The following is a 17695-nucleotide window of genomic DNA, read 5'->3' as shown; positions in this document are numbered from 1 at the left end:
ATTGATTTGACATGAGTTGGTTAAAAACACATCAGTGCTTTGCAAAGAAGATGGTATAAGTGGGGTTTCAATCACAGCTGCTGAATATTTACTTTATTTTGCCCTCTTTTGGGGGGGGCATGGCCACTAACACTAAAGCACTGCAGTATTTCAGTATCAAAAATATATTGGGCAGTAACCTTGATTATGTACATTTCATTTGAATAAAAAAAGACAGACTGCTACAGTATACTGAGCAAACAAATGCTGCAGTTGTGTAGTGTTTTAAAAGTTCTTAAAAGAAAGAAAAGATCTCAGTGTTGGAATTGCACAAATACATTTAGTATTTGACATATACTTTATTAGTCATATATAAGACAATGACCATGCAACTTTAATCCTTTCAACTTGTTTGTGTTGGGCAGCCATATTATCCAGAGAGGAACATACGGCCACAATACATTTCTGTTGTTTTTTTATGCTCACATGTTATCTGGTTATCTATTATCTGTACCTCATGCTTAGCTCATACAATACTGTGCCTCTGTGTATAACATGCTACATGTGAACAGTTTATTTGTATATTATTATTGCATTGTTTGATGTGTTCTGTAAATAAATAAAATGAAACATGGATTTAATCTTGGTGATGTGTTACACCCTTAAAGGAAAAATTCGACATAGCCAGGAACAGTTGCCAGGTAGTCGTTTCCAGGAAACAAACGAATGGTTGTTAGCTTACATTTCCTTGAAATTCAGGATCATATTTGGTAAGTCAGTAAAAGTGTGGATCTCCACAAGGATTTAAAGTTAAGTTCTGTGGGTTTAAATAATGTTTGGCTGCACCCCATGCATTGGTAATGTTAATGACTGACCCGCCGGTATGCAGCTATTAACTGGGTTACGCACACTGCTGAAACAAAGACCGCATGCTCATGGCCTTGTCTCATCTCAAGTGCTAAGGGAGTGAGGAGAGAATGACTTCTTGACAAATATGTCATGACATCAAAACTTAAGGTAAGCTTTTATTTTTGTAGCGATAATGACGTTACGAAAAAGTTACAATCTCAACGTTTTCAGTTTTGGTCTCTTTGGCGGCATCTATGGCGAAACGCGGTCATTGCAGGTGTGTTTTTGGATCTTGCTTTGGATTTTTCCGAGGAATGGCGCCACTGACACCCAGTTCCTAAAGCTCCAAATACAAGGTTTTTCATCAGTGGGCTCAATCACTGTTGTCTTACCTCAGATGGACTTAACAAACATTATGTAAATAAAAATCTTCGAGACAATTACTTTAATGTGCATTGGTACACTTGTCATGTGTGGAGGCTACTGTGTGGCATTTGCATTCGTGTATAGAACAATTGTCCATGACACGCAAGAGTTTGCTGAGTCAAGTTTGATTACCCGCAGCCTGAGCAAATGATGTAACGGCACAGTTTAATCTATATCCACAACGTTCCACTTCCAGGATTGCTCTGTTGCAAACGGAAATTCTGAATTCTGGATTTCACTTTTTTCGGTTGGATGTCCGTTACCTCCATCTTTCGTTCTTGTTGTCTTTCGTGTTGAAATTTTAAACTCTGATTAATTTCTGAGGACTATGGTGAACTGCTCCTCAGATCTCTGCAGGGTAAATCCAGACAGCTAGCTAGACTATCTGTCCAATCTGAGTTTTCAGTTGCACGACATTTGAACGTACACGTTACACCAAAACAAGATTCTCCCTGAGGTTATTTTGCAGAGGACCCCTGGCGCTTGGCACCTCCCAAGATGATTGTAATTGGTTTAAAGAAATGCCAATAACCTACAGCATATTTTCTCCCATCTCAGAAGGCTGTGTGGACTGGCCAGACCTGCCTCAGCAGCGCCGTGGAGGAAGGTTACGGCACAGTAGCCGCTGCCTAACGGAACAACGACACGTAAACGGTGTTGCAGACTGTTTAAACTAAAGCCACATTCCTAATGTTAGCTAAACTATCTAGCATTAGCTAACTTCCGGGCGTTTCTCAACTAAGTTGCCGATGTTGAAAAGTAACCAAGTATTACTAAAGTACTGTACTGAAGTACAAATTTTAGGTACTTACTTAAATATTTCTTTTTTCTGCTTCTTTGTACTTCTACATTACTACATCTCAGAGGCAAATATTATACTTTTCACTCCACTAAATTCATCCGTCAGCGCTATATGCTAAACTATACTACAGATTCAGATAAACAATACAAAATATAATCAGTAAACAAATATTGATAGGCTATATTTGCCCCCAAGGGGGAAATCCACAAGCCACCCAGCATTATGTAAAGTAATACATAAAATAATTGAAATTAGCACCACATTTAGGCTAGCAGCTGCAAAATGAAAGCGATGAACACGATGCATCAATAACTATAATTCAATAATACATATGCAATAAAACATTTGTTTATCAAAACAGAATGTTTTCTCGTTGTATTATAATCTTTAAAAGCTTCAAATGGTTTCATATGCGTATTGCGATCACTGAAATGTTCTTATCCCCTTTTTTAAGTGCTAAAGAGTTTGCAACTCAGATTCTCACAATATTGAAGAGAAAACAGAAAATGACAGTACTGCCCAGGTGCCAGTAATGAGGAAACTCTGCTGTAAAAACAGTAAGTGTTACGGTAGAGAAATGAATACCTTCAGTCCTATTGGCAGCCAGCAGAGGATGCTATCAACACAACGCTTTTGAACCCATGTGCCATCAAGTGGACTGGTTTAGTGACGTGGCTTATTTCCCCTGTCAAATTGAACTTACTCAGCTGTAGCTTAACGGTTAAACAGCAATAGGGACGAACCTAAGTGTATCACAATCACATCTTTTATTATGGCTGACACACAAGTGCCAATTTTCAGTTGTCTTTCTTTCTCTGTGCACACACGTGTCCACTATCTCATTTATGAAGTGCACTAAAAGAGGATTTTACCTCCACACAAGCCTGGGCAGGTTGTTCTAATGGTGCTGAGATGGAATACAATTTCATAGCCTAGCCAAAGAGGGAGGAAAGATGTAATGGGGTAGACCCTCCCTCCTCCCCCTGCTCACTACTGTCCTTCTGCAGGTGGTGAAAGTGAAGAATTCCCGGGGAGGGCAGGAAGGAAGCGAAGGCCCAGGTGTGGCGACTGCAGAAAGCCCAGAGCCCGGTCTTCCTCTGTTATTTAGTGTGGAGTGGCCTCAAAATAAAAGAAGCTGGGGAAAGTCCAGAAAACAAAGTAACATTATCAGACCACAGAGAAACCCTGCCAGGAGACAATATTTCCTAATGACAGTGTGTTTTAGCATGTGAGACCTATGTAGGCCTAACTTGATACTGCAAAAATTCCCCATCAAACTTGATACGTCTTCATATTTACGTTTACCAAGCTGATTAATGATATAGGAGAATGTTAAAAGAAAAACAGACATGAAGATGCCCAACAACAGATTCTGGCTTTTTTTTTCTTCTAACCATTAACCTACATGGCGACCACTGATGAGCCTCAGTAGCCTAATATAATCACTGCTATTGTGTTGACATTCCTGACCTGAGCAAGGACCCACAACTGACACTGATTAAGCCTGTCACATACAGTATGCCTCTCTCAACAACTAACAGCTTTCCAATCAACTTTACAGATTTACAACAGTCACTTCTAGTAGACCGAAGCCAATCAAATTTCACGTTTCAGAAAATGTGGAGGTAAATGGTCTGGTTTATCAGGCTGACAGAGCTCATTCTCATTTCTCGAGCACCCCAGCTCTGAAGGATTTTTATGGCCACTTAATTAGAGGGTTGGGGCTCATCTCAGCCCTCTGAGGCGTAATAAAGGTTGTGGAGCAAAAATAGAATGTGCATTCAGGCATGGCTGCACAATCTGAGGCCCCTAGATTTTGTTTTCAGCAGATGCAGAAACCTCAAAATACATTGCGAGATTAAATTTGGGCTTCAATATCAGGCCACGTCCGGTCAAGTCAGGTCAAAACGATGCCCTACACCATCACTGGATAATCAATTTTTATTGAGTTATGCAATATTAACATTTTTGAGGTCTTGAGTCAGAATCATTTCGAATTGTACGCAGTGTCAAAACTGCACATTTCTGTCCCTTACAAACCAAAACAGTTTGTGATGTAACTTGAGGGTTGTAGGTGCTCATGGGTGCTACAGGACTTCCAGTCTACTGACTACGGCTGTGAAAGGTCTCAATAGCCCATAGTCGTGGTTGCTGACCTGGAATGAACCAAGCAGAAGGGTTAAGTGATGCCTTTCTCATGTGAATTTGAGCTCTGTACACCTTCATCAATGTCACTTTTGATCATGCTCCAACTGTATTAATTTTAACATAATACTACTAGATGTTGTGTTCTGCATGTATAACTTAACGTTATTTATGTAAAAGGGGATATTGATGCAATATTTTTTAATTCAAGATATAAAAGCTTTGCAGTAGGTTTTTGTCAACTTTCCATTACATATAAAGGTTGGTGGGCGGTGTGTCTTGCACATACAGCTTGCTGGTTTATTGTTTTTTATGACAATATACTAAAGGTCAGCCTCACACCAATTCATAATGCTTTTTCTATGTTTATTTGCCTCCTAAATGCAAATAGGTACATCACGTTAGCTGAGCTATTCTACAATCTTCCACGTATACTCCCTGGCAAAAGCAGAAGTAGCCCCAAGTACTCCTCGCCAGTTATTGTAACTTGTGAATAATTTCTTGTTGGGCAACTTGTACCCCTCATTTACCTAAATGTTTCCTCTCCATTGGCTAATTCACTATAAAATTTGTCTATATCCATGACTAAATTGCAGGATTTCTCAAATGTTGCAGGAAATTCCACCGGATGCATGTATTTGATGCATGTCTTTTTGCCGATGTCCACTTCCTTCCGCTTCCTTTGTGTTGGAATTTTAAACTCTGGTGGATTTATGAGGACTATGGTTGACTGCTCCTCAGATCTCTCCATGGTAAATTGAGAACGCTAACTAGACCGTCCAATCTGAGTCTTCTCTCGCACAACTATTTCACAGCGGCTCCTTGCGGAGTTTAGTGGCGCCCATGACGATTGGGATTGGTTTAAAGAAATAAACCAGATCATGTTTTTCTCACATATCTAAATGCAGTGTGGACTCGCCAGACCCTTTTCCGCTCAGCAGCGTGTGGATGCCAGCCTGGCAAAGCGAGACTACTATAACATAGACTAACAAAATAAGCCACACCATAAAATAAACTACACGTATAATGAATTGCACAAAAGATGTTGAACAACAAAAGAAAAATGCAAAGGAATCATGTAAAATATGGCTCAAATCAACATACTTGTGCATATACAGCTGGGTGGACCTGTCAGAGAACATTTTACAGTGACTGTGATAAGTCTCTATCTTTTCTCTTCATTTCAGCTTCAAACCACATTTTGCAACCACAGACCACCCTCACTTAAAAACTAAATGGAGCATTGTAGGGCTTGCATCTGCAAGGGATATTCCCCCCTCCACTGAATATATATTTTTTTTACGATAAACGATAAACGATAAATAGTAGTATGAGTAATGGTTTGTTGGTGTCAGTTAGAAAATGATATGTAATTGTGCCAAAATAAATTACATGTAGCTGTCCGTTTCAGTTGTGTAAAAGTCTTGTGACACGATGGTTAAAGATGAACAAACACTCAAAGAAAACAAATAAATGCAGCATGAATTAAAAATTACAAGCTCAATCAGAAACAGCCTTATTGGCAGTACAGTAGTTTCCATTTAAACCCTGCTTTCTGAATACACTTACTACATGCACAGAGTGACGGAGTGAAAAAGAAAGCAATATGTTTTGCACATGTGAAGAAATGTACATACATGTATAAATACATGTTCAAAGTCCTAATGTGTCTATACAAGTCATAGAAATATAGAGATAGGAAGTGATGCTGTCCAGGGGGGATTCGGAGCCCAAAGTGAGCGGCGCCACTCTCAGCCTACTTCCGAGCGCTCTGCAATCTGTCAGGCTGAGTGCTGAGAGCTCCTCTCTCTCCGTCCTCCACTCCGCTCAGGCCTAATTACAGCCTTGGATTGCCTCAGGGGCCAAGCCTCCAGAAATGGGGACCGTGACAGCTCCACGAACAGACCACTCCAAAAAAAAATAATTAACCGACCCTGGAATTAGATGAAAGGTGGCCTTTGCCCCTTTTGGCTCTTTATTTTGTCCACCATTCAAACCACATCTAATAATCAAATAATGGTCGAAGTTCTGTATGTACGCAGAGCAGAATCAAAGGGGAAAGATGATCATATTAATTATAATGGAGACCTTTGCATCCAATGATTAGAGCCTACTCGAAAAGCTCGTAGACGGGGAAATTATACGAGAGACGGTCATAAGACTATGGAGGGAAAAAAAAAATAAGAATAACAGTAACCATACCAGACTTGACATGTGGCAGCCTCATTCCTAAACAGTCCCACCTCTTCCTCTTCCTCCAACACACACAGCACCCACACACTCTCTCTCTGCTTTCACAGACACTCTGGACCCCCACTGCCATCCCAAATACCAGGTAAGTTTTGGAAAAGAGTTGGCTAATGTTTGAGAATGATGGGCGCGCGCGCGCGCGCACACACACACACACACACACATCCTTTATCATTCTCTGGGGTCCACCCGGACATGTTCTGCAGACCACCAGCTGATGAATCTGTGAGCTTTGGCCCTTGCTGCAGATTATTGTGCCGTTCCCCATCACTACAGTAAATACATAAACATTAATATACATAAAAGGAATGATAATAAGGCATTCTGCTAATGTGTCAGTAATGTAAACTACTGTATATTTTTTCTTGTCAAAGGAACATCAGATTACCATATATTTGGTTAAAGGATCATTTCCCCCAACACAACAAAAAGATTTTCTAAATCAGATCCCAGCTGGCATGTTGGGGTTTTATTTTTAAGATATATACGTGTAAATGCCCAAATTATCTGCACTGCTAGAAAATGTAGCTTCTCAAAACCTTTTTTTTTTATACTTTAGGTGGACTGATCCCTTAATAATCGAAGCTGCAGTTTTATAATAATAAATACAGTGATACATAAATATACTGAATGATTGCTCACAGTGACGCAGAGCAGCAACCTATGGCTTTGACAGGATTTAAGATGAAACTGAGAATACGTGTGACATCCAGAAGCAGGCATTCAGTATACATTTGACCAAAGGCTTCAGTGTAATAAGATACAGTAAGTTACAGCACAACTACTGGAGGCAATGCAAGACCACTTGCGTGGGATTTATCCAAATCTTAAAACAGTGGAAAATTACTCCGGATTAGGATTTGTCAAGGAGTTGCGATGGACCAGAGTGGGCTTTGAGAGAAGGTTATGTTAAACACATGTACAGTAATATCCTGTGTGTGTGCAATAGAAAATTCTTCACACTCATTATTTTTTGAGTGGCTGCTCTGCGACGACATTCCTCCAGTACACTACTCCATGTGCCTGACGCTCTCCTCTGCTATGCTGAATATGCACAGGTGGCTGGAAGGGTCCAACGAGCTCTGAGTGGAGGAGAGGGAGCAAAATAAACTGTCTTTTTTCAGCTATAGAAACAAATGTTTGGCATTCCACAGAGCACTGCTCTCCTGTAGACCTGTCTGTTAAAAGGCAGCAGTACGCCAGGGCTTGTTGGCAACTGATTTGACATTGGTGTCCAAGAACGTTTAAAAGCAAAGAGGAACTGTACACCTCTCCTCTCCTGTAGTTATTCTTATGAGGTATTTTGAAGAGTTTTGCTGGTGTCTTCCCTCTCTCATCTGTAACCAATTAATAGTGGACCTTAAAACCCAGATGTAATTACTCAGGAATTTTCTCACTTGTGGTATGTTTCCTTATTTTAAGATCTGCTTTGTAGCACTGACAAATGACTAGACTAGACCCAGACTAGACTAGACTATGTCATGCGTCCTAACAACAAGTTCAGAGACCGCTGCTTTACTGCCTGTGTGAGGAACAGGAACATGAGGTGCCTTTTACACGGATCATAAGCACTGAATACCTTATAGGCAGGTCACCTTGAGTTACTTTCAGCTGCTGGATATTCTTCACAGAACTGATTGTGTGGACTGATATTCTGGCAATTTGACTTCCATTTGGCCCACATAAAACCTGTTTGTTATTAAGTCTTATCATTTAATATATAATCTTTGTCCCATTTAACACTGCAAGATAACAGATGAATGTAGTCTTGCATTGCAAGAACTATTATTTGCAACGTTTTGAGGCTACAGTTCTGCAAAGCCAAGATTGGAGGTTAATTAACAGATATACCTTACTCACACATATCTGTGTACAGGAATAACAAGAAGTGTATAACAACAGTGTTAAATTGTTACACTATTATTGATAACCATTTGTTTTGTAAAGTAGGCCTATTATTCTGCAGGGTAACTACTAAATGTACAATATTTGTCTCTGAAAGTGTAGTGAAATAGAAGAAAAAAGTGGAAGATAGAGAAGGCAAATACCTGAAAACTGCGCTTAAGTAAATGTACTTGGTAAGACTTGTGTACATTCTTTATTATGTCATCTGTTGTACTGTGTCAAAGCTTTAAGTAATGACCGTAATGCAGGGTCATGTGCAGCAGCCGCCTCAGTGGACACACACACACACACACACGGATGCAAACACATACTTATGTGAACACTTGTACATTAAACACGCAGCCGAGCAAAAACCACAAAAAGCTGCACGCTTTTAGAAAGCAGCTGATGCTTGAGACACACACACACACACACACACACACACACACACACACACACACACACACTCACACACACACACAATATAGGCACCCCCTACGAATGAATCTGCAAGTGGGCTGTTACACTGAGAGTTGTTACAATTAAAAAAAACACTGTTGTGTATTTATTTGGGTAATGTGTATTTCCTTGACTGTGTGTCTAATAATAACCTGACAACGGAATTATGTATTGGAATGTGGTGAAAGGCTCGCTAGTTTTTTTTTTTTTAATGAACATAAACACAACATACCATGAATGTTATTCTACTGGTCTGCATTTGCTCTGATGGTTTTAGAGAAAAGAATAACGGAGTCGAGGCAATTCATCAGTAGACCACAAGCTATTCAGGGGTGTGACTACAGTCACTGGGGTCTATATATTGAGATGTTTGGTCCGGTGGTACTGGCTTTATGTGAATGAGAGACAAGCTGCCCAGTAAAAAGTCAACACAGTAGGACAGTGCGCTTCCTCACTTGGACACTCTATGCTCACAGACGCCACAATGGATTCCCGTTTTCGCGCACTTTGCATGACTTTTGTTCTGGCATCGTTCACCCGGAGGTCAGGTGCGGTCGGACCGGTTATCAGATGCGAGCCATGTGAAGCTGGAGCGCGGCTTTTGTGCAAACCTTTACCCAAGGACTGCGCTGAGAAAGTCCGCGAACCGGGCTGCGGCTGCTGCATGACTTGCGCTCTGAGCTTCGGCCAGCCGTGCGGCGTGTACACCGGGAGATGTGGCTCCGGACTGAGTTGTCAGCATCAGCCCGGTGAGACGAAACCTCTGCAGGCTCTGCTGGAGGGACGGGGTATTTGTGCAAACGCTACAAACAAACGATTTAACGCCAGACCAACACCTCCAGTCAATGAACTGCCAGGTAATTCTTGTGCTTGTAACTTTTCCATATGCGTCCTTTGTACGACATCATGCAACATAGGCCTACTTTATATATTAATGTATGAAAACGTCTTAAAAATCGTTGTATATGTATATTAATGAGAAATAACTGTACAAGTTAACTGTTATTATTATCATTATTATTGTTATTATGTGCTATTTGTCATTGAATAATTGAGTGGTTGGATAATTTCTTATGTCCATTTTGGTCCATTCACAAGTGGTAATCAGCTCTCAATTCAATGAGAGTAGAAATCCATCTTAAAGCCACAATGTGTTATTCTCTTCATCTATGCAAAGAGAAGGTGGAGGATGAGACTAGCTGGACCATAGTAAATTGAAATGTTGAGCCTTAGTGAGAATTTGATGGTACAAAAGAGATTGCAAAGAGAGTGCAGCTCAGAAAATGTTGACTTTCAGGCTAGAGTTTGTAAAGGAAGGGGACTTCAGGGTTTCAAGGGGTAGTGTAAAACCTTATTTTTACAGTCTATGGAAGAAACACATCTGGAATTGAGGGGTGGAAGTCATTTAGCATATTTCTGTTCATTTCTTTCTAAAATTGAAAGATGTATATCATCTCAGGGAATGCTTCTGAATCTTGGATTCTTCATGACCCTCAAGTTGGCCTCCAGCTTGCTGAAAAACAATCAATATGTCTCATCTTGTGAATAAAAAACGTGTTGTTCTCAAACTTCAGCAGAGAATATTGAGCCTCAGGACGAGGAGCGGAATTCCACCGGCTCAGGCCATCGGACCTTTTCCAGCACCTACAGACCCATGTTGGGACCCGTGAGACCTCCTCTTCACCCCTTTTTCCCCTCTGCCAAGTCGGAGGTCCTTGGACGGGAGCAGCAGAAGAAAACCCAGAGCTTTAAAATGGAGGAGCTTCCAGGACCACTTATCACAGACCAACAAAACTTCTCTCTGGAGACAAAACAGGAGCCTGAGTATGTAAGTACCAAAACCAATTTGTTTCTGTCTTCACAGCATACTGGAGGAATGTTTTTCTCCTCTTCCTCTATGTTTTGGTGTTTTTTCTCTCTCTACGGGTGATGAAATGTTTTTGGTAGCGGTGCTGATGGTTGGCAGGCTTAGTGGGCAGTAGAATGGCATGGCAGCGAGCGGGTACGATGGCCCTGCGACTGACCTGGGTCAGGCGGTTGTTTGGCCACAAGGCGTCCGCGTGCCGGGTGTACTGGGAGCCAACAAATGATGGATTGGCTTATGTGAGTGCCTGTTGGGAAGCCCTGCTGCTATTTTGATATCTTTGGCCAGAGAAGTGAGCACACACTAGCAATGTGCTTTGCCTGGCTGTTTTGATTAGTGACTGGAGTACTTGGACTTGAGGACAAGGCTTTTGGCTCCCTCTTTGAGCTCTTTGAAATCACTTTATCCATCATCCGTTGTGTAAAGTGTAAGAGTTCTAAGTAGCTTTGGCAAACTGTTAAGCTGCTACAAGTCGGTCTGATGAATTAATATCTCATCCGTCACTTCTTTCATATTGCAGCCACCATTGTTCAGGTATTATGGCAGAGCAGTGTGGGTTGCAATGTGAGCCGGCTTTGTTAACGTCTTTATTTTCAAGAAACAACAAAAGAGAATTCATGTCAAAATGGAATATTAGTGTGTGCTAATGGAATCAGCTGCATTTGAAGTTGGAGCTGGAGATGTTTGAGTAATGGAGAAAGTACAGTAACTACTTATGTGTTCCCTCATCTGTAGGGTCCCTGTCGGAGAGAGATTGAGAGCATTCTCAGCAACCTCAAGATTGCAGATATTCTCAACCCCAGAGGTTTTCGCATACCAAACTGTGACAAGAAGGGCTTCTATAAGAAAAAACAGGTAAAAAAGCACATTCAAAGGACCATCATTTGATATTGACTGTATGCTAAACTATAGATTCATGCATCAATTGCATAAGAGGTGACACATTATATAAACATCTACCTGATACAACCTGTCAATTTGTTCTAAACCTTGAAAGGTGGTAAAAAGGAAAACCACGTTTCCCTTTTTACATGCTGCAATAAGAAAGATTCAATACTGAGGTCTAGTGACTCAAACTTAAGGTCTCCTGCAGCCCAATTACAGATTTGTAGCTGTCCTCTTGTATTCATTGGTAGTCATTAGAGCCTCATCATTGCACCACCACACCAGTGAGGTAGACCCGAGCCACTGGCTCTGGAGACAGGAACCACAGGGGCCAAACCCCACTGGGGTTGACGGCTGGGACGATGGCCGTTTAACAGGAACCCTCCCAGGGAGACAGACGTCAAGGTGGCCACCGGCACCCATTGCGCTCCCCCCATAATTGCTGGACTTTTGAGAAGCATGCACAGAAATAGAGCTGCAGCCATCCCCACGCTCACATGGTTCACCCACGATCGGGTTGTAATAAATGAGTGGTTCTGACGCATTCATATGGAGGCACTTAGGGCTCCCGCGCCACTGCATCACGAGGCAGCTTTTCTTATAACATAGCAGTCCCTCCTGCTTAATGGACGTGTTCCCCTTGACCTGCAATCATCTCATAACCAGCCTCACAACGCCAGGCTTATTGTCTTTGTTTTATAATGGTCATAGTGTACCGCTGCTGAGCCCTGAGGTGCTGAAGGAGTGGAAGACATTTAATGTTGGTCAGTTTAATTTGGACATTTGCGCAATTTTCAGCAAAAACATACAGCTCTTAAAAACAGTGAATGTATTTTCAGAGGAAAAAAATACCCAGGAAAAATGTAATGCTGGAAACAAACACGCTTTGTACAGTTAACTGTGAAGGCAATTTTGATTTCTGTATTAGTTTTTCCTATCATAAAATCTTTGATACTTTTGTATTATAGTTACAATTTAAAACCCCACATGAGAATTGTTTTGTCCTCACATAAGTGAAGATACAGTGAAGATAAGATCTCCTCCTCCTATACTAGTATCACTAAAAGTTGATGTGATAACAACGTTCCTACTTTGACTCAGATCAGCCTCTCAGTCAAACCCCGCTGAAGTATTGAACTAAATAAGGATGTCTTTCTTCCTGATCAGCTTTGTGGAGCAGCAGCACAGTCGTGTTAGCCCTTGAAATGAATGTCTGCATGTTTTACTAGAGTGGAGGTTGACCTTTAGTAAAATTGGCGGTAAAATAACAGCCTTTGGGCAGCTCCACAGACTCTGTAAGTCATTTGTAGTACCCATAATTTGGATCTGTGGGGTATAATCAGCAACAGATGATTCGTACTGGCCACCAGCTTCTGAAAATAGATCTTGGTTCTAAGTTGTTCACAAACGAGACTAAGCAAATATTTTACCAGGTTTCTGTTTACCTTAAAGGTCTCTCTATATGTGTGTGTAACAGGAGGTAGACCATAAAAGCAGCTCAAAATACCTAAGCGTGTTGGATAACCAAGGCTGTGTCGACTCAGCACAATCTGACCATTAATGCCTCTTAACTATTGCTGTTCTACTTCATTGAGTTCTACCCCCCAGCCCCTATTTCTTTTCCCTCCTTTCACATTGTCCCTTCCTTCACTTTCAGTGTTGTCCATCCAAAGGCAGAAAGCGAGGCTTCTGTTGGTCTGTGGACAAATACGGGCATCCTCTGCCAGGTTTTCATGGGAAGGAGCGAGGCGACGCCCAGTACTATAACTCCGAGAGCCAATAGGAGCAGGACCAAGATGGAGGGAAGGTGGGAGTGAGAGCAAGAAGAATTGTAAACAAATGGAGACACTGAGGATATTGGGAGAGAGGTCAAAAGATGGCTCAGCCGATATGTGGATGTTTGCTTTCTCTATCTGTTGCCTGTGGGACCTTCTTCAGAGGCAGAGCATAAGGAACAGAGGAAGAGTACTGGGGGGGGGGAAATGCCTCTGTGTGGGCAAATGCTGTACTTTTCTGCGATGGATGGATTCTTCATAAGCTTTTTGTCTATGACTCTAACCAGGACAACTTTTGAAAAGCCCTATTTTTTTATATAAAACAGACATTTGTCACAAACATTGAATGAGTGCACTTTTCATTTAAGTGGCATTGCACATGTGTACATGCGTATGATGTATAATCATAATTGGTATACTTGTGATTTGTTATAAAGACGTGTGTGGTCACAACAACCATAAAATGTATGTATGCATGAATATGTCCTTTGGAGTAAGCATGCAGTGCCTTACTATGAATTCCAATTTTTATCCATTTGCTTCCTGCTCCTCAGGGAATTAGACTGGATTGTGCAGCTCAAGAGTATTTCCTTTAATCTGTACTGTGGTTGTCAATGTTCTGTTGTCACTTTGCATAAGCTGAATTGTTGGGATAAAGGCCACAATCCGTTATCTCTGATCTCTTCTTCTCCTCGATTTCAGTAAAGACGCCGTTTGCATGTAATATGCAACCCTCAGAGCTCTATTTTCACTTAATAAAGGCAGTACAAAATTATCCAGGTATTTTTCTCCTCATCACGCCTTCTCTCACTTTGAGTGTGTATGAAACAGACTTTTTTGGCAGTTGAAAAACACATTCAAACATGACCCCATAATGATGAAATAACATTTTATTGGATGCAAATCCACGAAATTACTGTAGAAGAATATATACACTGATTCAACAAAACCAAAAATAGAATAGCAGCATTCCAGCATAGCATACACAAACAACCTGGTCCACTGCACATGAGCTCTCAACAAACAAAAGCAGAAACACGAGAGAATCATAATAAATACTTGAATAGATGCTAGAATAGGTTAGAAGTGCCCTCAGCAATCCTCTGCTAAACATGTGGACAAGTAGAGACTAGTAGAGGTAGACATGCAGAACAACCCATCCCAAGCCTAACGGTGGCTTGGATGAGCCCTGATATGTTTGTGCGTGGCCACCATGCACATATTTGCGGCACTTTAAGTATTTCCCCCAATACCCATTGAGGAAAAGGCAAAGGAGATACATTCAGAACATGTCAACACATTGAATGAATGACCGGCTGTGTTGTTTTGTGCCATGTACAGCTCCAGTTTTGAATAAATTAAAAAAAAATATATATAGATAAATAACTGATCCAAAAGACTCTGAAATGGTCATGGCAGAGACGTGGACATGTGGTTTTGAGCAATGGAGTTACTTAGTCAGAAACACAAATGTATACAGTGTTGGCCTATTTACAATCAGAAAAGAAATTGGCAAACATAAAAAAAATCTAAAAATAACAAATGGTTTATGCTAGTTAGAATAAATAAGGTTTGTTACATACATTATGTAAATAAAATAAGGACATCATCCCTCTGAAATTGGATTTTACATTTTGTGTGAATAAGTGTGTTTTCATGAAAGGAACTCAGTTCATCAGGTGGAGCAAGTAGATGTACACAAATCATATTTGCTTGTGTCTATATGTTAGCGTTTGTGAGTGATAAAGTCCATCCTTCAGTGAGTGACTTCTTGATGACACTCTGAGTCACCGAGCAGGTCACTTGATCCAGGGAGCTTCTTCCCATTCCAGGAAGAGACACACCAGCAGCGGGCGGGAGGTCCAACCAGAGATGACTCACACTGAAAGAGAAAAAGAAATAGGAAACCACATGAATAAATCACCCAGTTAGCTTTCGGGATGAGTGTCTTTTCTCAGGTGGAGTCAATTTAGTTTTTCGTAAAATCCTAAAGTTCTCACCTGCTTTGGCTTGTAGAAGCCATGGCGATCACAGTTGGGCAGGTAGAAGGTTGTGAACTTCTCTCCTTGTGTCTGCCGAGAGCTGGCTATCTTATCTATTGCTGCATGCAGCTCAATGTGACAGGGACCCTGTGCATAAAATAAAGACAAACATTGAGAATTACGCCCACAAGTAAACAGATACACTATATATTCTTTTCAAAAATTACATTGATCCCAATTGTCTTGCTTGAAAATCTACTGCTCCACAAAATCAATTGCTCCCTCTACTGGAAGTAAGATAAATTACTTTAAATCATCTAGGTCTGTTAGTGTTTAATTCCTCACCTCTTGCCCCAGGTTGTTGCGGATGACATTGACTTTGAGGCTATCTTGGCCCTCAGCAGTGTCTTGGTGGTCCAAGGGAAGGTTGAGACCCAACAGGTAGTGAAGGGAGCCGTGGTCATTGACTTCATCAGCTCCATCTGTTCAGATTTTATAAAATAAGATTGACTTCAGTAATTCTGTTTCTTGATGAGAAATTTGAAAAAAAGTATTTTTTTTTTAATGTTTTTGTTGCTTTGGATGTTAACATCTTAAAAGCAGCTAATATTAACACATGTGAAAAAGAGAAAAAACATGAAACTCTGAGACTACCTTGGCCCAGGTCTTCAGTGCAGACCCCGTGTCCTCTGGTCAGAGCGTGGAGCGGCATGGCCTCACCGGGCCTGGGAGTGCAGCGGAGACCCACACCACAGTGGGCTGTGTGAACCCCACAGGACGATCCTTTCTCCAGCGCACAGGCCATGCAGCAGCCGCATCCGGGCTCCCTCAGCACCTGCTTGCAGTCTGCTGGGACGATAGGACAGTCGTCCAGTTTCTCCTGTGTACAGGCGGCACAGCGGATTGGCTCAGGTCCCACCACTGGGGACGACCTCACCACGGTCAAGACAGCCAGAGCCGCTACTGCCACAAAAGTCAGCTTCTCATTTATTTCAGGCATCTCCAGTCTTCAAATAAATATGCTCTTATTTTTTGGACTTGCCTCTTCAAACTTCTCAGTGTGACTGTGTTTCTTGTACTAATTCCTCCAAACCAGCAGTATTTATGTGGACATCTGGCCTCCAGAGGTCGTTAATGATTAACACTCTTGCCACAGAAATAAAATATTTTTGACACAGTTGCTTTAAACGGTGGATGACCCTGCTTGACGTGCGTAGATCCAGGTTCACAAGGTCTGTTGTCAATATTGACTTTGGAACATAAAGAGATGGACTTAAAAAACAACCCTGTTTTTGTACAACCATAACTACTGATCTTTGTGTTTTACCTTTGATATAATGAAAACAAAATCCCATGAATACTGCTGTTTAAAGAAAGGAATCAAGAAAGAAGTAATGGATAATATCCATAATAATGAATACTAGATAATCAAAAAAAGGAGGTAAACTATGAGATAATGAGGGTGAATATAAAAAACTCTTGATACTCTTTTTTGATGAAGTAATGGTGAGATTGTGCTTTGACACTGTTTTCACTCTAAAACCCCACGTGTCCCTTCAGTCACTTTGGTGAAGGTTCCTCTTATCAGGCAGACAAATAAACATCATTCCCCTTTAGCATTGCTCAACCCCAACATTATGGATTGCTCTGCTGGAATCACAACATGTTGTTTCCTTGGTGTAGTATTCGTCATAACAATGTATTTTAGATGTGCAATACCTCTATTTACTCCGTGAGATACGCAGCAACACCACTTTTGCTGTGTTTGACTCTACAAGACTTCAAGAGTTACATAATTTATTTTTATATAACTGACATGTAACATATGCACAGTAATAGTGATTTAACTGTAGGATTATTTACCTGTGTTATTTGTTGTAAGACTATTACAGCACAAATTCCCATAAACTCCAGCATGTTTATGTAGACAAGACGGAGATTAATATTCAGCTGCAACCCTTCACGCCGTACGTTAGGTTTCTAGATGCTAGTGGTGGTGAGAAGGTGGTGTTTCAGCACAACAACAAAAATCAAACTAATGAGCATGTGTGTTAACATTCAATGGTCATTTGAAGTTAAAATTGGTTTTGGATTTAAATAATGTTTAGGCAAAGTACATAAAGTCAAATGAAAGTCGTTGATTTTAAAGGAACTCATGTTTTTTGTACAATTTTACTACTTCTATTTTGTGATACTTTAACTTTACTACATGTGAGAATATATCTTTTACTCAATTACATTTGACAGTTACAAGTCACTTTCCAGAATAACCTACACAAAATCAACAGAGCTCATTTTGCTTTTATCATACTTTTTCAGTAAATGCTCACAAAGTATGTCTAATGGGAGACACACATGGCAACAAAAAAAAAACTTCAAAAAATAAATAAATATT

The 17695-nt window shown here is 40.8% G+C and overlaps 2 protein-coding genes across 3 annotated transcripts; one reads left to right on the top strand and one right to left on the bottom strand.

The window, feature by feature from the left end:
- The first annotated feature begins 9030 nt into the window (after positions 1-9030).
- Positions 9031-13520, top strand: LOC117954819 (insulin-like growth factor-binding protein 3). 2 transcript variants are annotated; one of them, XM_034888831.1, is made up of 4 exons: positions 9031-9651; positions 10372-10622; positions 11394-11513; positions 13201-13520. In XM_034888831.1, the coding sequence occupies exons 1-4, from the start codon at positions 9261-9263 to the stop codon at positions 13324-13326; spliced, it is 888 nt and encodes a 295-aa protein (XP_034744722.1). In that variant the 5' UTR covers positions 9031-9260; the 3' UTR covers positions 13327-13520. The 2 variants fall into 2 exon arrangements, with proteins under 2 accessions (XP_034744722.1, XP_034744720.1); XM_034888829.1 differs by having other exon boundaries at positions 9035-9651; positions 10369-10622.
- Positions 13521-14647: 1127 nt separating this feature from the next.
- LOC117954723 (insulin-like growth factor-binding protein 1) lies at positions 14648-16378 on the bottom strand. The gene is made up of 4 exons (XM_034888681.1): positions 15955-16378; positions 15646-15782; positions 15319-15447; positions 14648-15200 (listed from the first exon to the last, which is right to left on the bottom strand). Exons 1-4 carry the CDS (start codon positions 16298-16300, stop codon positions 15075-15077), a joined length of 738 nt encoding a protein of 245 aa, XP_034744572.1. The 5' UTR covers positions 16301-16378; the 3' UTR covers positions 14648-15074.
- Between the last annotated feature and the right edge of the window lie 1317 nt (positions 16379-17695).

This window comes from Etheostoma cragini, chromosome 12 (genome assembly GCF_013103735.1).
Source record: "Etheostoma cragini isolate CJK2018 chromosome 12, CSU_Ecrag_1.0, whole genome shotgun sequence".
NCBI lineage: Eukaryota > Metazoa > Chordata > Actinopteri > Perciformes > Percidae > Etheostoma > Etheostoma cragini.
This window is presented reverse-complemented; position numbering and strand designations above follow the sequence as displayed.